This window comes from Columba livia, chromosome Z (genome assembly GCF_036013475.1).
Source record: "Columba livia isolate bColLiv1 breed racing homer chromosome Z, bColLiv1.pat.W.v2, whole genome shotgun sequence".
Taxonomy (NCBI): domain Eukaryota; kingdom Metazoa; phylum Chordata; class Aves; order Columbiformes; family Columbidae; genus Columba; species Columba livia.
Genome location: NC_088642.1, coordinates 50,642,882 through 50,667,025, shown reverse-complemented (window position 1 = coordinate 50,667,025; position 24,144 = coordinate 50,642,882). Strand labels below are relative to the sequence as shown.

Genomic DNA, 24,144 nt, shown 5'->3' with positions numbered 1-24,144 from the left:
TTATTAAGAGCAGACTGACACAAGTATGGACTAAAAAAAAAAAAAAAAATTAACCACACTAAAAAAAAAAAAAAAATAGAAGAATGTTTCAGATACTGTTATATTTTCTTTGTGGAACTGCATACTGCTTTGGAGAGTGTTAAATAGGGATATCAGTGAACTGAAAAAAGAATGGCAACACCTTTTAAAAAATATAAACTAAATCTTATATTCCCCTGATATTTATCACACAGTTCTAATGTAAATCTAAATATATCATCTCCAGTTATACTTAGCAGGAGTGAAATGTTTGTATACTCTGCTAGAGAATGATCAGGGCAGTATCTCTAAGCAGATGAACAGGTTTGTGTCCGCTGGTTTTATCACTGCTTTAATCTCAGTCCTTCATGATTCACTTTCTGATGGTGGTACTTCTGGAAATTTTGTTTCAGCCCTGGAGATGCTGATTCACTGATTTTGGCACAAATTTTAGTACATACAACACAGTGCATTTAGTACAGCAAAGCAAACAGATAAATTATTGACATCTTCAGTCTCTAAGCAAAAACACTCAGAGCATCTGCTATTGTCCTGCACACTGATCTGACATATACAAAGGGAAAATTATTTGATAAGTAAGAGAATAACTGCAATGTCACCCTTTTGGTGCTTAAAGTGTATTGGTGCTTACATGCAAAAGAATATACTACAGTGGACTGGCAAACATCTAGTCTGAGTCTACTTTGGCTTAGTGTAAGTCTGCTTCAAGTGATGAAGTATCTGTGTACATGTGGAGTTATGTTTGAGTACATGTACATTTGTGAGCTGTTTGACATGACAAACACATAGAAAGATTAGGTCAAACCATTGATTGCAATCTCCTCTACATAAACATTACTTCCCTAGTTTGGTGTTGGCAGTTATGACTCCCAGAATCCTGCACACTTATGAAATTAAATGTCATATGATATTTAGAAAATGCACACAATAATTAAAGCATTTGTCTGTCTACTAACATTTTTCAACAATTCCAAGGCTACATAGCAATTTATTCAATTGTAACTATAGACACACACTATGCCAGATCCTCAGCTGGGAAGTTAGTATAACTCTCCTTAAGTCACTGTATTTAGTTTTCAGTCATCTTTTCCATATTGACCTGAATGTTAAAATGCTGATATAGCAATTCAGAATGGAGTTTTCAGAGACCTATGCTTTAATCAATCTCTTTGCTCATTTGCCTTCCACATTTTAATATTCCTGTTCTTATAAAATAATTTAAAATAAACTACACTATTTATCCTTAAACCCAAGGGAATTTATGGTGTTGTGTGATATCTATGTTTTCCAGAATTCATGCATTCTGGTGTCAATACTTCACCATAGAATTTGGAAAAAAGCTCTCATCAGTAAGATGTTTGAACACTTTAAATTAGAGAAGGACAAACAGCGCTCACTCCTGATTCAGTTTTGTTGGCAAAAAGACTGAGTGTAACAGTGATCGCTAGAAAAATAGCATAGGGAAAATGCAACGGAGCTAGACTAATAGAATTTCATGATCAGCAAATATAATCACATCTGGCTTGATTGTCAGAAAAAGAAGATAGTGTCTTTGTTGGTTAAATGCTTAAATAATAGGTAGCACAAACATAAATATTAAGAAATTAAGAGGGTTTTTTTTATACTTCTATGCAACTTTGGGGACAAAATGTATTAACTGTAGTACTTAACACTGAAGAAAAAGTGCAATTCAATTCGCTTCTATTGTGTCCTTGAAACAAAGCTTCATTTTAGAGCAATTTGGATTTTTTTTTTTTCCAGAGTATTATGACATTAATCCTCATTTGTGATTTTCAAAAATATCAATATAATGTTTATGAAACTAAATCAGCCAACCTCAACAAGCAAATGGGAAATTCAGGGACTTGGTATTTTCATCAGTTTTGTGACAACTGGTGTGTAACAAATGTACAGCTAATCTGTATTATTTGGAAAGCTATGTTTAACTCTCACACTGAAAATTGTGCATTTATGCATATGCAAATCCCATCCTTTTAGAGCATCACAGCTTCTTACTTTTAATGACAGCCATTGTGGATGGCAGATCTACTGGAATCAGGCTATATAATCTGTGTTAAAATTACTAAATTATAGCAGTTGTTTTTTACACATATTTCCATAGATTTCGGAAAAGTAATATTCTTGTTAAAAGCCTTCATGAATTGAACAATGCAGATTCTGTGGACTACTATGATTCCAACTTTATTTTTTCTTCAGAAATGTTACATTATTTAAAATACTACAGAGAATATTTTTAAAGAACGTGGTCAAAATTACACCAATCCAGCACAACGGAATAATACTTTACGGTCACTTCTCGTTTATAAGAATTAATTTTGTAAGCTGACACTTCTTTAGCTTGAGTCTAATAAATAAGAAGTTAGTATGATATCAGTAATTATCCATTAAAATAATTGCATTTTTAGGAATAAACTCACTGCATTGGTAAATTATTATCTTTTGTAACATATGGGTAAATAAAATGCTAATTAGTAAAATAAAAACTCTTTTTAGGACAAAATAAAAGGCAAAACATAGATATAACCACAAATAGAATGTGACTAGACAGTATTTGTGCTTTGTTTACCTATATTTTTAAGCATTACTAATTTGAAACCACAAACTAATGTCTGACAGCTCTGTTGTTGTGGTTCTGCGGTCATATGGCACCTTACCTAACTCTATATCCTGAAATTATCACTACATGGATACTGAATAAGGAATAGGATGACTCTCTCTGCTCTTATATCTAAGAGGTTTCCTGGCTGTCTTGTTTTCTCAAATGTGTTATTAAACAGGCTACTTTGAGTTGAAATTTTGGGTCTTTGTATTTTAAAGATTTCTTGAAGTAGATTATTATGATAAACATCATATATATATGTGTGTGTGCTCAGCATATATATACACACATACGACACATATATATATACACATCATATATATACATACATATATATGAGAAAGAGAAGGTGGCAGTATCCACCAGAAAAGCAGATATATATATATACACACATCCCTTAAAGGCCTTAAATTTTAACAACATATTACTTATTTGATTTATGAGTGCCAGATGCTAATAAACATATATTACTAACTGGATTGCAAATGTACTTATGAACTCAAGAACTCATTTCTACTTACTCCTAGGCAGTCCAAAGAGCTTTAGTCAAAAAATTAAGGCCAAATTAATTCAAAACAGTCCAAACCGTAAAGCCTCAATCTCTGTCTCTCGGAGAGGTGTATTTAGAGCTTGAAACTTCTGAGACATGATGGAGATAACATATTTCCCCACATGATAACATTATGGTTTTTTGGTTTTGCAGATTTATGTCCTCATGAGAAAATTTTGTCTACTTAAGCAGGTGAATGAAGATACAGTAAGGCAAAGTTTTCTTCACAGTGAAAACAAATATGTAGAGAATTATTTGTTATTAAATAAGTGAATAACAGTGAAACTGCTAATTAATAATTAAAGGAGGATAGTTTATTAATTATTCATTAATATTAGCTTTTTTTTTTTTGTTACCAATTATGAAAAGACATATCCTTTCTTGTGTGGTCAGTCTTTTTTTTTTTTTTTTTTACTGAGATATTACAAAATCATAAGCCTAACAACAGGAAGCTCTTTTCCAATTGCTGTCATTTAAACTTTTGTCAGAACATTAGTTTTATAGCTGTGCAATAATAATGATGTTGCCCAAGTGTGGAAGCTGTCAAATAATGGAGTTTCTTTGGGAGGTTATATACTGCCTTCCAAGGGTAGCCCCCTAGTTTTATATCCTAATAAAAGACCAAAATAGAAGCTGAAGCTTCACCAAAACATACAGCAGACTTCAACAATTATGCCAACAAGTGAAAAGGAATGCAGATATAGCACATAAAATTTAGTAAGGTCAACCTGTTCTTAACAGCTGATAATCATAGTTAACTGGGATTCTCAGCAAGAAAGATCATCTCCAACAGAAATAAACTTGCTCCCCTAGTCAGACCAGAATACTATAGAAATGCAGCATGTCACATTAAAAAAGAGTGTGAAAAAAAGTCAAATTTTCCACAAGGGTGTTTGTTGGAAAGTAGTGTATTAAGCTCTTCTGTCCAATATCTTGCATCTCCTGCTTAATACAGGCTATCACAAAATAATACAAAATAATACAAAACACCAGATTGACCAAGTTCTTCCAGCTCTAAAATTTTTACATGTTTTGCATATCTAAGCATCATGGAAGGGCTTTCCTTCTGGAGGGTGAATAAGACTTTTGGAGAGCCATTAACATGTAACTACTTCACAAATAAAAGAACTGTGTTCTGTTCTCTCACACTAGTACAAAGAATATCCATGGTATCATAGCCTTATTGAGGGATAAAGGGGAGGAAATTAAACTTGACGCTTTTGTAAGCTACACTAATATAGAATTACTTTGTGTCATTCTAAAATGGCTAAACAAAATATATAAATATATGATTCTGTTACAAAAATAATATCTTCACTTAAGGGCAGAGTATTGATATTTTTAGAAGTCCAAGTATAATCTCTAGAAAATACACAAGTATTATAGTGGTTGTTTTGTTTTTTAATTCAGTATCTGGCAGTCTACACTATGAACCATCAGAAAAATTAGACATCTGGTAACTAAAATTCCACTTTTGCCTCCTATTCCTTTAGTAATTTACACTAATAAGTACATTTTGGTTTACCAAATTGGCTGATATACAAATGGGCTTGGAATGGGCCACCAATCAATCACAAACCTGTCTTCAGATGATCATATTAATGTCGCCTTTTACAGCCAGATGTCAGCTCTGAACACTGATTACCCAGCCATAACCTCCCAAGAGCTGACATATCTTTCCTCACTTATTAAGTTACGTGAAATGGAAAAGATACAGATCTGGGTTTAAAATCCATTGATCTGCAAAAAAAAATATGCAAAACCAATAAGATTATAAGAAATCTTGGTACTATGGTTTATTATTAAGGTTGACTACCACTTCCAGTTACAATTCCCTGTTTCCAAGTACTTCAAATCCCATCAGACTTACAAACAGAAATGTTTAGCTGTTTCAGGATTGTTTTTCTCTCTTTTTCCATTTCTTTTAATCTGACAAGTGCCCTTAGCAATTCTAAGATTTAGACCAGTATTTTGCTAGCTATTATGTCATGAATATGTGTCAAGACCATGCCTTTTTTTCTTCCTTTCCTTATGAGCCATTATATTTGGCTGACTTATGAGCTGCTGCAAACTAGTGTTCAAGATTTGTTATACAGTAACCCTGAAAGGTCAGCCTGCCCTGCTCCACTGAAGTAGTGGTGCTGCTGAGATTTATGGGCTAACACCAGGTACCAGATTTGAAATGAGGAAATTTATTTTGCAGCTCATTTCTGTCTAATTTATTAGGTGATGGGAAGACAGAAGATTCAGTATGGAAAGACAGGAGTTTGATCAAAGATGAGAAGTATAGATTGGGACAAAGAACTCTACTGTGGTTTGAATTAGACTTCAGATAAAGAGGTTTAATACAACTGCACAAGATTAGCCATAAATACTACATAAATACTTAATATGTGATGAATATATGAAGAAAATCCTTAAGTGAGCTGAAAATAGGGAATGCTAACGAATGACTCTCAGAGAGAATAAATTATGTTCTTAGAAAAAGCATGTTCTCTGATTGATGGGTCATATTTTTTTCATAAATATTGGTGCTGTGAGGCAAAAAAGACCAAGCATGTTGCATAAATGAAGGACAAACAGATGCTGCCAATAGGCAAGTATGACATCAGTGAAGATATTAAGATACTATCTGCTCTGCTTTTGATTTAGTGAGAAGTCAAAGGCTCATCAGTACCAAAATCTGAACAGTTGCCAGTAATATTCAATTTCTTTAGGGATTTTGGAGTGAGGACTTTTCTCTGATAACTGTTTTCATATTAAGATATTCTTTACCTGCAAGGGTTAGTTCTTACATGTGACAGTCAACCAGGTGCAGTGACTTTATGTGTGGTTTGAATATCTGGTAGTTCAACTGTGAAACTGAATCCAAGCAGTCTAGAACCTGGATTAAAGTCCAGGACATTTGTAACCATGTGAGCCAAAATGGCCTCAGCAAGTAGGAAGGGACAAAAATAATCATGCGTTTGTGTCTTCTGATCTTAGAAATTGTGTGAAGGTTAGAGAAATGAGTGGAAAAGGCAGATGAAAGGACTTGAAAGCTACTGCACATGGAATCTGGCCAGAAACTGTACTGGGAATCTTCTCTTCTGTAAAGCAAAATTAGAACATTCAGAAAATTCTTCATGTCTGTCACTATGTATGCCCTCCCAGGAGGAAGCTCCAACTGCCTCAGATCCTGGCACTAGGTCAAATAGTCCAGTAGTATTAATACTGACATTCCTGGCGTTATAGTTATATGTATCAAAAATTCCAGTTCAGTTGTAACTTTGCCAAATGCTTCCTGGTTTCTTGAGGGAAAACTGCTTAACAGGGGCTCACAAAGTTTCACTCTGGCTGAAAATACTGTCTTTGGGAATAAAGTCAAACATATACATTGGTCAAGTGCGTGAATCTGCCAATAAGCTTCTAGGATTCCTGGGAAAGATGGGCACAGACAACTTTTCTGAGTTTGTAAGAGGAAAAATATCTTGCTTATTTTTAAGAAATGAGAACAGACCCACAGTGGTTTTTGTGCTCTCTCATTTCAGCATGAAGAATCCTAGGTACGAATGTGGTCCCTTTACCATCTCTACTCAAAACGGTCTGATTAAATTACTGTGTGTTCCCATGTACACACACTAGAAAACTTCAAGGCACTATGGACATATAATTAGTTTTATATGACAAATACTCATATAGCAACAAAAATAGGAGTTTCTTTGTTGCAGTTCCAAATAGAAGATAAGGTGAGGTTTTTTCTTTTCTTTTGCTTTTTATTATCAGCAAATAATAACATGCAATTACTTTTTTTTTTTCCTTAATATTTATATCATTACCGGTTCCATGTCATAAAAAATTAAATGCTGAGAGCTTTTCCATATTTCTACAGGCTAGAAAAATAATCAAGCCTCTTAGTTCTCCAAAAGGCAAAACAATCCCTTGAGGAAACATGGCCAACAATGTAATGAGTTGTGAAATCTATGATTTTAATGGGTCATTAAATTTTTGCCTGAGGTGTTCTTTCATGACTACTCTTCTAAGCTTACCAATTTCAAGGTTGACTTTTTACTAAATGTAGACAGCTGGCTTTCTGCAGTGAATTAGTAGTTAGTCCTCTGAGTATATACAGAAACTTCTTATTAGAGACAGTGATTTCCCTACAAAATACATTTTAAAACTATTACTGTTATAACTACTAGAAGGGGAAAAAAGGTAGCTTAGAAAATTAGTCTGAAATGGTCAAATAAATAATTCTCAATTTATGGAAAGGCCCTTAGACCAAAATATGGCTGCAGTACTAGAGGGTAAGTGCAGAAAGCAGAATATTGTAGCAAACCAAGCTATTGATGTATTACTGTAAAATACAAGAAGCTTGATTCATTATTGAAAATCAATAGCAAACCCAGAATTGGTTCTGGCTTACTATGTTTTAGATTACATATGAGGCACACATAGTTGATGCTCAAAGTACTTTTAATCATCTTTCTACTGAATATGTGCATTTAGCAGAAAGGAAATGCATATGGTCATGGAAGTGTTAAACTTTGTAAACATAAGTCAGAATACTTATGTTTTAGTAATTCAGAATAGTTTACTTATAATAGCTCTACTTTGAAAAACAGCAAAGCCACAAATTTTTAAGGAAATGTGAGACTGTTTCCAGTACCAGTTTCACTCAGGAACAATTAGTTTCTAAATAGGAAGATATGTCTTTTTTAATCAAGCAGTAGTCACTTCAGAATGCAATAGTCTTTTTAGCAATGTAATGTATCCCACATTTATTATTAGGTCGGTGCAAAAGGAATTGCGGTTTTTGTATTGTTGAAATTTGCCATTTGATATTGGAATACATCCTTAAATAAATGTGGTTATGTTATACATCATTTTAATGCACTTTTGTCACTTTTTTTTTTTTTTTTTGCTACCGACTTATTACTTTATGTTAATTTTATATTTATTTTAGACTATAGAATTGATCTTAGACAAAAAGCAAATTTGACCTATTTTCTTATTTGAGTTCAAAATGGCACACAAAGCAGCAGAGACAACTCACAACATCAACAATGCATTTGGTCCAGGTAATGAATGTACAGTGCAGTGGTTAGACCAAGAAGATGCTCCAAAGCACTTCCCAAAGCCAGGTTTGCACCTAAAAAAAGGTCACGGTCTCTTTTTGGTAGTCTGGTGCCTGTCTGATCCACTACAGCTTTCTGAATCAAGGTGAAACAATTTCATGTGAGAAGTAAGAGGAAATTGATGAGGTGCATCAAAAACTGCAATGCCTGAAGTCAACAGAAAGGGCCCAAATCTTCTCCATGACAACGTGTCACACAACCAATGCTTTAAAAGCTGAATGAATTGGGCTACGAAGATTTGCCTCATCTGCTGTACTCACTGACTACCATTTCTTCAAGCGTCTCGAGAATGTTTTGCTGAGAAACACTTTCACAACCAGCAGGATGCAGAAAATGTTTTCCAAGAGTTTGTATGTCGGGGATTGGCTCAAGGAGCACAGACATGAGTCCACCAAGCAACTGTACGAGCAGAGCCCATTTTAGTTGACATAAGTAGGCCTTAGTTAGCTTGTCTATTAGGCCGTGGGAAAGGGGGGAACGGAAAAGTACTGACTAAAGCAGGGTCAGGATATTTTTGAAGAGATAAGAGTCAGAAGAATGTGGGATGCGCATAGCTAGCTAAACCCAAGTAGGTGGAGTAAGTAAATGTGCTTAGCCTATTAGATAGAGACAAGTATGCATAATTATGGTATTTGGTATAAATGCACGCCATCTCGGGCAATAAAGTTGAAGTATGCTTTATCACTCATATTGGGTCGGCCGCATTTCTTCCTCCGTCCGCTCGGGTCTGGAACTCTGATGGGACTTTTCTCTGCATTTGTAGAATCCTGAAGCACAGATTTTTCTGCTACAGGAATAAACAAGCTTATTTATTATTGGTAAAAATGTGCTAATTGTAATGATTCTTATTTTGATTAAAAAAGATGTATTTGAGCCTAGTTGTAATGATTTAAAGTTCATGGACCAAAACCGCAATTACTTTTACACCAACGTAACAAAAAGCCAAAATGGTATTCTGCATTTAATAAGGTGGTTGTTTGTGACAAGACACTGAAGACCTAGAGACGTAAAATGGTATTCTAACAAAGGACTAAACAAAACAACACTGCATATATTGATGAGAATTATTATAATTAAGAAAGTTAAAATGTCTGTTTAAGCTCTCAATACTCATTAATCAGAACATAGTTATAAGATTACTTGATTCTTTTTGATATAAAATATTGTAAAGATACATTGAAAGACATGCTAATGATGTACTGAATATCTTATGTTTTGTTTGTTTGTTTGCTTGTTTGTTTGTTTTTAAGAGCTGGAACAAAATGAGAATAAAACCCACAATTATTTTAAATAAATAGTGATATATTTTCCAGTTCTATCTCATTCCCAGACAGTCTTGATTTTGGTTTGATTTAAGGTATTTTATAATTTTTAAGTACTTGAATTTAGGATTAGTCCACACTTGAATATGATTTACTTATTGCCCTTAATTTGGTTTTGTGCTTAACTGAAAAAAATAAAGATTTTATAAATTCTCTTAAATTGCATACATCTTATTTCAGAAGTACAGGCATACAATAAACTCAGACAAAGGATTGTTCTTGCCAGATGTAAATTTATTTATCCCTCTCAACAACAGCAAAAGTAAAGATCTGATTTCATCCCTTTTTCTATATTTAGAAAACAGGTACACTTCAACATGAGGCAGTTTAATCCCATTTTCAATGTTAGAAGTTAAAATATCAAGAGCTGTTTAGCCTGCCAGACTGTTTTTGACAATTTATGCTTCAGAATCAATAAACCCTTTTGATTTCCCATCAGAACAACATTCATCTTTCCATAACTCAAGAATTTGATGTCAAAAGCAGACTTTGGCTGCCTCATTTCTAAAAATAATTAGCAGAACTTTTACACATCACAAAACACTGAAAACATTTGGATGAACTCTCTTTTATACAGCTGTTTATGTATTTTTTACTACATTATTATAATTATTCTTTAACATTTACTTTCAAAAATTGAGAATTTTCAATGGATTTTCACAATATTACTGAAATTTAACAACTCTCATCAGAAATTATGCTTAAAGCTCTTCACATCAAAAGATTCTGGATTCTGGATGTGTTAAAATTCTCACCCTTGTGTCTCTCTTCTTGCAGCTGGGAACACTAGAAGGCTTGGTTGTAGATATTTTTAAATCAATGCTTGATCAATGGCACTAATTATCTACTTAATATTATATCTGCATTTCAAAATTGTATTACCTATACTTGTAGCATACTGCCCACGCTTGCAGGATTTTCAGCACTGCATATATTTTGTTGTATTTTAGAAGCTTTAAAATAGAGACCATTTCAATTTATCATCAAAAAGTAAATGTTGGTAAAAATAAGTAAAAATACTATTTTATTATAATGCCCAATATTCTTAGCCACTATTAAGTTTTTTTTTTTTTTTTTTTTTCCAGTCTTCAGGTTAGTTTTTCAAAGACTAAACTGTACATGCAGTAAAAAACCTTCTCTGGCAGGGATTTAAACAGCCTTAACTAAGTCTTTCCTGGAGATTTAGTTAGTACTGGTTTCTCATGACCTTTATTTTTAATTGTTTTTCTTAAAAATCTTGGGTAATGGACTCAAAGTTCCATTTTGCATTTCAAATCTTAAAAAGTCTTGAAGATTCCTATTGAATTTTTAGTTTTATTGTGTTATTCTGAGAATGACTAATTAGGTTTGAAAGCAATAGATAACCTCTCTTGAGATGGATTTGTTAATGTAGCTAACAAATCATATTGTGACAAGGTTTAAAAGGTAGATGCCACTACCTAAGATGCATGTGTATTTAAATTATTAATTTTATTTCTGCCATTAATATTTACATATATATTTAAATATTTAATTATTCAAAATTTAAAAATAAAATTCCATTAATGGATATTTAATTTCTATTCATTTGTGTAGCAAAAGTGTGAGTCAAAGTTACCTTCCACCAGTTACTTCTACCTTAGATAGTACTCAGTTTAACATGAGGAGTCTGTTACTTCCCAGAAACATATAGTTCATGAGAGTCTCTTTTCAGCTCGTATGTAGTATTTTCTGAAGTGCCTTAGTATAGGATTTTCTGCATCTTTGAGATATCTAAAGATTTATATTATAATGTAATATAATTAATGTAACATAGTATTATAAAGGTTAAGACACTATTTAGTTGAATGACCTGCCTATCTGACACTGAGTGAAATAGTAACTCGGATATTCATGAGATTGCCACCATTTTGTAGGGCTTTGAGACTAACTTAGCCTAGGAATTCTGGGCTTTACAGGCAGTAGAGCTGGCATGACAGTACTGCTCCAGTAGGATCATAATACAGAAAAGCACATCTTGTATGCCAGCAAACGGAGCACTAAAAGGTAAGGAAAAATATTTTAAAGGAGATGGTGAGAGAGATTCTTTGGCATGAACTTCATGCAGTGGTGTTGCAGGAAGAATGGTTTATATTTTTATATTACTTTCCTTTAGAATTGAAAACTAGGTGTTCTTAAAAAATTGGTACTTAAGGCACTGAAATTCATTTTACACTACAACTGAAATTACTTATAAAATTTCCTACCCTTTTTTAATTTAGGAAATTGTCAAAAATCTTTGATCTTGGCCTGTCTAGCAATAAGTGAATACAGTTGAGTGCTTTTGATTTTTCAACAACAACAAAAAAATTCCAACCCCCACTCGTGCCTCAAACATGCAAGGAAAAAATTGAGGAAAACTGATGCATCAGCATTTTAAACTATTTTTCCATCTCTCAAAATATTAAAGGAGATATTATCTTAAATTATTTATTACTGAAAAGCAGTCTTGGGAGTAAAATTCTATTGTAACTCTCTAAAATTCATCACAGTGATTCAAATTTTGGATAAAATTCAAACTTTATCTAAGATTTCAAAAATGTATTCTTTAAAAATATCTAAACCAAAAATATCAATAAGGATAGATCAAGATTTGTATTTTTATTATATTGAGTTTAACAAAGGTGATAGCATATTTGAGTTGTAACATTTGATTTCTGAAATAAATTTATATTTGAACTTGCTCTCAACCCATTCAAATTTACTTCTAAGAGTATGTGAATATTCTACTTCTACAAAACTTTTTATAAAAATTGTTCTCACTTTTCTCTCTTCCCATAGCTCTATTTCAGTAGAAAAACTGTATCAAACCATTTTAATAATGAAATACTCTTATTAAAATTTCCTTCCTTCTTCTATGCATTTCACCATAATTTGAATTTGCTGTTCCACAGATGTTCCCACACACAAACTAGCTCTGGTTTAACCTTTTGTTATGCTTTGTTATGCTTGAATGAATTTTGACGACAAAATTAGAATTCATTTTCTGGAAATAACTGCGTGAATATTCTTAAATCCTCATAAATGTTCATGAATGCACAATGTTCTATAAATATTTTATCCAATATACATAGTCTGCTTAGGAGTATTCTTTCTTTCTTTCTCTTTCTTTCTTTCTTTCCTTCTTTCTTTCTTTCTTCCTTCCTTCCTTCCTTTCTTTCTCTCTTTTTCTCTTTCTCTCTTTCTTTTTCTTTCTTTCTTTCTCTCTCTCTTTCTCTGTTTTTCTCTTTTTTCTTTCTTTCCTCCCTTCCTTCCTTCGTTCCTTCCCTCCTTCCTTCCTTCCTTCCTTCCTTCCTTCCTTCCTTCCTTCCTTCCTTCCTTCCTTCCTTCCTCCCTTCCTTCCTCCCTCCCTTCCTCCCTTCCTCCCTTCCTTCCTTCCTTCCTTTCTTCCTTCCTTCCTTCCTTCCTCCTTCTTTCTTTCTCTCTCTTCTTCTCTCTTTCTCTTTCTCTCTCTTCCTCTCTCTCTTTCTCTCTTTCTCTCTCTCTTTCTCTCTCTCTTTCTCTCTTTCTCTCTTTCTTTCTCTCTCTCTTTGCATTCCTTCCTGCCTGCTGGCCTCTCTTCCTCCCTCTATCCCTTCCTTCCTCCCTCCCTCCCTTCCATCTCTTTTCTTTCTTTCTCTCCTAGAGCCTTTTTGCAATCACATCACACATACTCACATAAACTCAAAACAAAGCAAAACAAAACTACCATAATTTTAACTTTAGTCATTAGCGAAATACTACTGCTTCAAAACCTGCCTTCACTGGAGCTGGTGTAAACTTGATAATTTCTTAAAACTTCTAGCTCTCCTACAAAAGCATATGGAACATTCACATGTGGCCATGTATCTTCTTTAAGGTGTTTAAAACAGGTATTTTAAACATTTTCTATAGAAAAAATGAAGCTGTACAATGGTACTAAAAACATTTTTTAAAATTAATATACTGAAAGATTGACACCAATGTTTTCACTGAATGCCCTAATTATTGCAGTAGTTAAAGAAAATAACTGATTTCTTCCTAAAATTGAATGGTACACAAGTTTCACTGATGACACAGTAGTAGGCATAATTTAGTCTCTTATGCTAAGTCACTGTGGCCACAGCTTATTTTATTTAGTTTAAAAATAAAATATTTAGGTTGCCATTTTTGCCTTTTTCCCAACACACCTATTGAAGTTGGATAAGTCATAAAAATCTAAGCCTTTATGTTATCTAGATCAACTTAGATTTGTTGTTAATTTATAAAAAGCCCCACAATTATTACCATTGGATTGGACCTCTTCATTCTAACTTCATTTTCTTATTGCATATACTAAAGCAAAATATCAGCTTTAAAGAACTTTATTTGCATGGTAATGAAATGGAGGGACTGAGATTTACCAGTTATATTTTGCTGACTAACAAACCTAGCTGCTATTAAATTTTTTAATTTGTCTACTTTTTCATTTTAATGTTTAGTATTAGATTATGTAGGTCAAACTTTTCTTACAAAACACAATTGAAAAAATACTTTTCTTGTTGTGTGAAAAATGTTCTTTGTTTCTTTGATATTTTCAATAACTACTGATAGGTAGGAATCATTTATCTAGTTTGACCTGCTTGGCATGAGTGCTCAAAAAATAGTTGAACTTGAGTGTTTCATACCAATTAAAAAAAAAAAGAGTTTACAGTACCATATTGATTAAACTACCCTTTAAATGTTCTTTGAATTTTAAAAAGTGCAGTAAGGTGTATTTGATATACAGTGGCTAGGGTAAAGGCTAATGGAAAAGACAAGCTTCATACACACACCAGAAGTAAACAGATTTGGTAGCTGTTAACACATTAAAATTTTCAGGTTTCTTCTGAAAAACCTGAAAATATAAGCTGGCAGCACAATTATAATACACATTTTTCTTCATCCTCAGGGAAAGACAAAGTTTTAAGGCAGATTTTTTGGTTACTTAAAAATTTCTGTATTTGATTTTCTTCTGTCATATTCTAATCAAGTAGTTGTGTGTGAATACTGGGCAAAGTAATCACAGACACATCCCTGTCCAACTCATTTAGCTGCCCATGTATCAGTGCTCTTCCACAGTAACATGTACTCTTGTAAGGCAACTGTATTCTTCATTTTTACCTGTAAAGTTGTGAAAGTTTGTTAATTCAAAAGAAGCCTTACATTTTGGGATATGATGCTTCACAGTCTCATTCACAACTTTTTTTGTGTAGGATTGGAATGATGAATGAGATGACTTTGTGCATGTTCAAGCAGCATGAAATACTGATCCCTCTGCAGACAAAAACTAGAAGATCCCAACCTCAACAACGACACAACCTTCTCTCTGTCTGACAAAGCGCTCTTCCAAAGATCAGAGTTGGGAGATAACATGTCAAAAAAACATTTATACTTGCAGATAGAACAAACTGTCTGTAGTGCCGAGTTTCAGCTGACTGCATTGTTGGCAAACTGTGGACAAAAGCACAGCCTTGGTGGCTAATGTGAGATATTCATACTTATAGTTCCTATGACTAGTTCTAGTAGGTATTTTGTTCCTTTCTTTGGGATACCCTATTTCTCTCTATAAAGAAATACGTTACCTATCTTTTTAAAAAAAAAATAATAAAAAAAAAAAAGTACTCCTATTTGGACCAAATGCCTACATTTAAGAAATGAAAGTCCTTAAGGTTTCTATCTTTCTGTACCACCTGGCTTTTTCAGGCTTTTTGCAGAGTGTACCAAGGATGTCCTTTGTTTTTTCTTGTTTGTTTTTCTTGTAGTTTTTTGGTTGTTTGGTTTGGTTTGGTTTGGTTTGGTTGGAGGTTTTGGCTGTTTTGTGGGGTTTTTTTGGTTGGTTGGTTGGTTGGTTTGGTTTCTTTTAGTGTCTTGTGGAAAGACACATTAAAAAAAAGCACCTCCCCTAAACATTTTTTGTATCACCTATTCACAGTGGTAGAGCTGATGCAGAAAAACAGCCTAGTTTTCCAACATCCCTTTCAGGACCCATAATTTTACCACACAGTTCAGTGGTAAAGTATATAGCTATATGAACAGTAAGAACTTTCTTCTATTTCTATATACAAACATTTAATTATTTTTGCTAGAGAACATGCTAATAGTGAATTGCTAATTCAGCTCAACTCCCACATTAGTTTCAGTCACAACTTCATAGGATACAGTACATATTTGAGAAGTATAACATTCATTCTTTCTTCTAAAAACTATATAACTCACCCAGTTAAAGGCCTTATTTTAATAAGTAAATCTATTACCATATCTCTGCATAATTACTTTGCCATGAATATTTACCAGTCACCAGTCTTCATGTCGTTTATGTATTTCATCATAAATTATTTGTATTTACTTATAATCAACAAAAGTATGGAACAGACTTGACCTCAGAGTTTCCCCTGAACTTCTGTGGATACACTTCTAAACAGTAATGATAAACGCTTTTTAGTATGAACCAGCTAGATCTTAATCTATTTAATTTGGACTGTATTGATACTGTGTTATTATTTAAAATTAGAAAGTCATACAACGTTAGACCTAAAGTCAAATTCCACATATATTAAATCCCTGTATTTAGGTCTACTAACCTCAGATATTTAAAACAGGGTTTTATAAGATCTATTTTTCTATTAAAAATATTTGACTGCTATTAGCGTGTGAGTTTTTGGGCGTTTGTTTTGTTTTGTTTTTCCTTAATTCTTGTTATTTTATCAGTTGGCAGGAGTATTCATTGGCTGTGATTCAGTATTGAACATTTCTAAGCTTCAGGAAACCAATGCACCAATAACAATTAAAAGTTTGAAGAACATTTAATAATTTTTTTCTAGAGGTTATCACTATCCTTACCTGTTATTGGACTGAAAAAAATAATGAGTTATAATGTAGTTCAACCATGTTATCCTTTTCTTTTACAAACAGAGCTGAAACATAGTCAGTTAGCTGTTTCACTAATCTCTTTCTGCTATTACCATTTTTATTATGTCTTCCTTTAAACTCTATACTGTGCTTTTTTTAAGCTGTAACTTTGTCTCCCCAAACCCTTTACCTTTTCCTATTAATTGTCTACACTTAGTAGATATAAAGTTATATGATTAAAGAACTGCTTCCCTCTTCAGTGAAACTACTCATAATCCTGATTTGCTAACTTGTACCTTTCTTTGACATTTGAAAAAGTGTAGATTTATATGTAGATTTACTGATGAATGTAAAAAATTTGATTTCTACGTAATGTGTGTAAAAACACTGTACTTTTTGCTTTCTAAATTGTGATTGATTTTCCCTAATTTTGGCATTTTAATAACCAAGTAAGTATATTATTGGACTGGGATCATAATCTGCTTGCCTAAATCAAATGTTAGAAGGCCACAATCACTCCCAAATACTATCTTTGGCTAAATGAATGAGTCAGTTTTCTTCAGAATATTATCTATACTAAAAGCAAACCATTTATAATTATCAGAGAATGTATTTTGAAATGGTAACTATGTGTTCATTGCTTTCGTAAAATCACTGACAATACAGCAATCCAAGTCATTTTCTCCTAGTAATAGATCTTTTTGACAGTCTATATAATTCAACAATTATTTCTTGAGTGACTAAACCCATCTGTTTATAACCATATATGTATAATGACTTGTTTTGTTCCACTGAAATAAAAATTTCATGTATAGGTATTGCAAATATAGTCAGGTTTTTAGTTGAAAATTCACAGGAAAGAATTAAATACAGATTCAGAACAGAAATGGTATGCATTATTCTATAATGAGTACTGAGTCTCTATTCTCACCAAAAAAATCCCCAAATATATATATATGTGTGTGTGTGTGTGTGTGTTAAGGCTAATTTATTTGAGATTAATTTATTTGAGACAGTTTTTTCATCTCACCTCATTTACACAATTCTAAAGAATTATGACTGAATGAACAAAAAAAATAGTGTGGTAATAAGTTATTAAACTAACAAAATATTTGAACGTGAAAGATAAGTAAGACATTCAAATCTGTACTCTGCTGTGTACTGTGAACTTGAGTTACACAGAGTGAGAAAGCAGAGACCTAGCAATCTTCTAATTAGTCAGCCTGCTGCTTTTTATCTACATGATATGGACATATACCAGACATAAATTTATGAGAATTTATGTGTGCATACACGGCAAAGCAATGTGAATGAAATGATAAATCTAAAAAAATGCATACTAACATGTCACAACTCCATAGCACATGAAAACAGCCAAATGGAAGAAAGTTTTTAAATGTACATTTTTTGGCAAGATCAATGTACTGTTTGATGAGAAATCATGTTAGTTAAGATTCTAAGAGCACATATTACTTCAAATTAAGGCAAGTCATTCCAAAATACCTACTTCTGTTTATTATCATAATTCAAAACAGAAGTTGATTCTTATCAAGTTTGCACACTAGTATAATGAAATAGATTGGGATATTCCTTCTTCACTGTAGAGTTTCTGACTATCGGTACCTAGCAAATGTTCCAGTAAATCATGGATATCCAAGAATGGAAATTATTTTGGCAATGCAATGTATTCTAAGATTTAATTTACATACTTACATAATTTAAATTGCATACAATTATATACATTGATATAAATTATAATAATTAAATATATGAGTGGAGCTGGCTGTATCTGAATAGCTCTAAATAACCAGCACAGTTCACACTATCTGTATTAACACTGAATTATTAAGATTAGATGTTAACCTAAGACAGTATTTTAGTGAGATATCCCAGGACTGCACTTTTGAATCAGTTTCTTTTTTACTTCTTCATGGGTAACAATCAAAAAGAAGTTGGTGTCCATAGAAACTCTTTCCAGAAACCAGCATAGCAGCTCCAGCCACTGCATGCTCATGTTGTCACACAGCTTACCAATAGGTGGGACATTGAACATAACTTCCTAGAACTTAAACTACACTGTGGATCATGGGTTTGGTTTACAAACACCAGACAAAGTTGAATTGAAACAGTAGCATATGCTCTTGGATATCTACACTGACTTCTTCTCAACCCACAGCTTAGCTGTTTGCAAAGCCATAGTTTAAAAACAGATAATTGTTTTAGGTGTATCAACAAGTGGGATTTTGTTTACCAGTAACATCATATTGCCACATTTTAATAAAAATCCTTCCTAAATATACTTATTCCTCCTCAGCATTAGCATGGTGATGTTGAGAGCAAGAACCTTGCTGGAATATTCGAGAAAAAAAGAAGAAAACTTTCTGTTAAGTGTGTTAGTGACAGGAACGACTGATCTGGATATTTGCCTAATGAGCCTGATAGCTGAGATTTCTCTGTATTTCAAAATTAATTTTTATCTTTTTAATGTTCAATGGACTTACATGTATTTTTTAACATGACATTTGAACATAATTACTTATTACAAATAGGCCACAAACACAACACAAAATCTAATATGATATGTTTTGAGAGTTTAAATTCTTTTTGACAGATTGTATATAGTATAACAGATACTGTCAAAAAGCTTCACAGTAGACTGTTATCATTAGGAACAGAAAACACAAGTTTACACTAATTAAAAGAAATTCATTATTTCTCATTCTTTCAGTATCCATGACACAAAGTATAATATTTGAGTTACCACTAAACTTCAGCTAAAATGGGTAATCTCCGCATCAGAAAAGATAATAATAATAATGTTATCAAAGTTTAGCTGCATTTAACAAAGGAAGTGTCCCATAATTGACCAAAAAGAATGAGGATATATATTTAATTACTACATCAAAGAAAATTAGAAATGATAGAGAACTTTCAGAAGATTTATGTAGCGGTATAATATAAATAATAACCTAACAGACAAGTTTGCTTCATTTCAGTAAAAATTTGGACCATATGCCAGTTATGCAGTTTGCCACAGTGTCAGTGAATAAGTATAATAAAATATTAGGCTCAATGAATAAATAAAATTGCAATAACCGAGACTTTAAATTGCCAGGGAAAAAATAAAACTGTTTCTCAAAAATATTTCCTTAACACTTGGTCCTGTGTTTCCAAATGGAACCTGCGTTTGTCCTCTATTTGTCCTCTAAGAGAAAGTATGTTATTTATGTTATTATTATCTTGTTAAGAAACAAAGCAAATTTAAATTTTGTTTTAGGAGTACGCACAAATATATCTCCAAAGCTGTCTGCATTTTATGCTGGAAAATCACATGAAGATTCTGGTTTCAGTCAGTATGACTCCTCTGCATTTAAACCAGTAAAATGTTCACAAGTGTCTGAATATATAATTTTTACCACACAAAAAATTAGTGTACATGGCAAACTTGATTCTGTGAGACTGCTTTACCTGTCCAGTCTCCTTAAAACAAATGTAACTCTCTTTATCTCAAATAATCCAGAATATGTTAACTATGTATCCTTTAAATGTTGTGCACAGGTACAAAAATGGTTAAAAAAAACGTAAAAATAAATAACATTAATTGACCAATAAAATGCACTCACCCTCTCTCCGATTAAGCCTTGCAAATCCAGGGCTGTGACTACTAGACAGCTCTGATGAACTGCTGAATGATGACTGAGGCAAAGCGGACACCAACTGATCATCACAGTTATCTGCCAGTGAAAAATAACACATTCATGTTAATACAATAAACACCATTTACTGGAACTGTAACCAAAGAGACCGCTAGAAAAATACATGAATCTGCCTTTCTACTTTATATCTGAGAGCAGTTCATCTCTAAATATTTCCTCTAGCTTTATTACATGTAAAAGTATCAGTACTGAAGCAGCAATTTTTTTTTTCTTTATCCAATGTTTCATGAGGCTACAAGGGTATAATTTGTTATGTTCTTCAAATGACTGTGCTTGCCCACTTCTTATGTAACTTCTGAGATCATGCTGATAGATGGCTCACAGCTCACTGTCATTTGCATTAATAGCAAATGACACCTTCTAGTCCTGGTTGTAGCTTCATGTTACTAACCTTGGCACATGCTCTTTATTTTCTTTAGACCTGATGACAGGACAGCTCTGTGAAACCACATTTAATATGCAATCACATTAAAGACAGATATTTATTAAAAACAAAATATAAACAAACAAAACAAAACAACAACTACTATAAAACAAACTAAAAAAAACCCACAACCAAACCAGCACACCTTTCAAACACTGTTTGATAAAAACACAGCAAAAAATCATTATCACAGAGTTATTACTATACAAGCCCTAACATCATACAGAATGAAACTTGAGTGTTTCAGAAAAAAAGAGACTTAACTGCAGTTCACAATCAATGGTGCATAACTAAGCAAATGCTAATCAATAATTTGGATGTTAAATGCCTCTCCAGCTCAATTACTATACTGGGCATGTGTTCATTCTCCATTTAAATTTGAAAAATATAAATTGAGAATCAATATCTGTTCTAGCTTTAGCTGAAAAAAGACTGACTTTAGAAAAACTACAAGCAAGTCTTTCCAAAGTTACACGGTGCTGGTATCTGTTGTTTAGAAAATGAGGGGAAATCATGTAAACTATTAGTCTTCATAAAATGGTTCTTTTTAGGATAAACACATTGACTGGATGTAAATGATAAGTGGTGAGTCACAGGTAACTTATCTTCTACGCTTCTCTTTTTCTACCAGATTTCCACTATCAAAATCATAACTATTAATTAATACAAAATCTTTTCCTGACTCAGTGATAATTAAGTGTTTCTGCTGAATAACATTTCTAATTAGCAGCAAGACGCCTCCAAGGGATTTTTTTATCACCTTCAATTCTTTTTTTTTTTTTTAAAGATAGTTCATTTGTTTCTTTAAGCAAAACTCTTCCTAAAGAGAAGGCCTCATACTAACCATGACTGCTACAGGTAGAAGTTCTCTAAAATCTCATAAATAATACCCAGGCACTACAAACAAGAGGATATATTTTGCATTCATTATAAGCTCATGTGAACCATACTCCAACAAGTTCAGAGTACCTAATTTATATGAAAGGGAAAAATAAAATTATAATTTACTTTCCTAAGTTTTTTTCCACTCTAGGCTTCTATAATACAAATTACAAAATTTTATAACTACCTTTTATTGTCTAACAGCAAGCTCATTTTTCAATTCATTATACACAGATTAGATTTACAATAATGAAAGAGGATGGGACAAATTGACTACTTGTAAGAAGAGAAGAAGAAAAAAAAAGTGAAGGGAAATAAGAGTGTATCTTATGAGTAAATGCATTTCACTGGTAAGTCCTAGAAAAGGATCTCATTAGTTAAAGCTTTCTTTACAGCACAGAAAATAAAGAGAATGTAATAGTCATAAACTACACCAGAAAGAGTATGATGCTGCTGTGTTTCACACAGAGAGCTACTTACCCTGCTCATGCAAGACACTTCAAGTGCCACTGATTCTTTTTCTGCTGTCAAAGACTATGTTGTTAGCCTAGGTACCAATAAGAGAACTAAGAGGCGAGAAGGGAGAGGAATTTTCCCCCGTATCTGTGTATGTGATCTAGAGTCACAGAATCACATAACGGTTTTGGTTGGAAACAACCTTTAAGGGTCATCTAGTCCAACCCTCCTGCAAAAAAGCAGGGACATCTTCAGCTAGATGAGGCTGCTCAGAGGCCCAGCTAGCCTGATCTTGAATGTTTGCAGGGACAGAGCATCCACCACCTCTCTGCAAAACCTGTTCCAGTATTTCACCACCCTCAATGTAAAACATTTCTTCCTCATGTCTAGTCTAAATCTACCTTCTTTTAGTTTAATACTATTAGACCTTGTGCTATTGCAGCAGGGTCTACTAAAAATATATCCCCATCTTTTTTTGTAAGCCCCCTTTAAGTACTGAAAGTCCACAAAAAGGTCTCCCCAGAACCTTCTTTTCTCCAGGCTGAAAAACCACAACTCTCTCAGCTTTTCTTCACAGGAGAGGTGTTCCATTCTTCATTTTTGTGGCCGTCCCCTGGACGCTCTCCAACAGGTCTATGTCTTTCCTGTACTGAGGAGTCCAGAACTTGATGCAACAGAACTTCTCATCTCTTTCATATTACTCACATTTTCAACTTTACTCTTCTGGTGAAGGGTCGTATGTGTTAATAAATCAATCACCAGCAATACAACCATGTGATTAATACTTAAAAGCGCTAGTAGATGAAAAACAGATGCAATATTTTTACAACATCCTTTAGATCTGTCTAAGTCTTCACCACTTCTTAATTCAGAAGGAAAAACAAAGCAAACCCAAAATTTCCACTGGATGGATGACATAGCTGTCTTTGTATTATTCATTTCTGCTGACTATACTTTTTACATTTTTTCCTCCTAATGTACAAGATAGAAAGGAACCAAGGGTAATGCATTTTTCTGCTTAAATGGTCTAATATATATATTTCTGTGACACTCATATATTGCTTTAGAATATTCCCAGGAGAACTCATTGAGCACCTATATAGTATTTATCTTATAATAATTTATTTTAGTCTCAATTTATAATAGAAAGGTACATAAACAGTTGAATATGTAAAAGGTATTTTCAAAAATCCACCACTGCAGGCCTTTTTTTTTTTTTTTTTTTTTTACCCTTACACATTAATGATTAAAGAGAAGTGAGTGATATATCACAGATATACTCCGAATAATATTTTACAACAGCTGCTGTGTTTTATTTCAGGAAAATAACTTCATATCAACTTAATTTTACTGCTTAGTACATGTTTCTTAAAATACGTTCTTGTTGCAGCTTACAATGTGCAATGTAACTCAGCATTTAGTAAGAATTCCAGAATTAAATCCAAAACACTTTGTAGAAATTGACAGGAGCCAGATGGTCAGTATAGACTTGTTTCTCGTATTTAATAAAAGCAAATGAAAACATAATCTGTACAGCATGACAATTCTACATGGTTTCACCTAAAGTGGAAGACATGTAAATACTGAATCCAGTGGTTTCCCACATGAAACTGTGGATGTCTCTTTGACACCCTTTCTTGGTACAGATGTCACTGCCGAAGATGCTTTACAGCTTTCCAGGTATACTCCACATAGCCCCTCCAGGCTAAATGAATACTTAAGTAGTCCATTCTTACATAACTGTTTAAACAAATAATTTTAGTTATAAGCTATGCATCATGTAGCTTATATTATTTTTGTTTTTCCTTTTTAAAAAATAGCTAAGAATACCAGAATATGTATTTAATTGTGTGATGCTGCTATAAAGACCTTTTGGTGACTCAAATCAAACTCAGACCTATAGACTAATTGTACAGCAACTGTACAACAAGGAGAGTGTGGAACACCTGTGAAACCCTAGGGCTGGCTAACACAGTACAGTGACATAAGCTATAAGAGTAGCTATTTAAAAGCAATGTCTGAAATTAGCCATATTCAATAGGACAGAAAGACATTGCTGTGGGAATAAGAGGTGAAAAGCTGAAGTGCAACTGGTAAAAAAAAAAAAAAAAAGAAAACCAAAACAAAACAAAACCCAAAACCACAAGAATGTGCACGTGGGAGGAAGGATAT

General features: G+C 33.1%; 1 protein-coding gene across 6 annotated transcripts in view; it reads right to left on the bottom strand.

The window, feature by feature from the left end:
• The window catches only part of LOC102084168 (contactin-associated protein-like 4), a 257,060-nt gene that overhangs the window by 192,113 nt on the left and 40,803 nt on the right, over nt 1-24,144 (bottom strand). For all 6 annotated transcript variants that reach the window (XM_065045789.1, XM_065045788.1, XM_065045785.1 and 3 more), the window contains exon 2: nt 20,118-20,228. In XM_065045789.1, the coding sequence (XP_064901861.1) occupies nt 20,118-20,228 (111 nt within the window). The remainder of the gene's footprint in view (nt 1-20,117; nt 20,229-24,144) is intronic.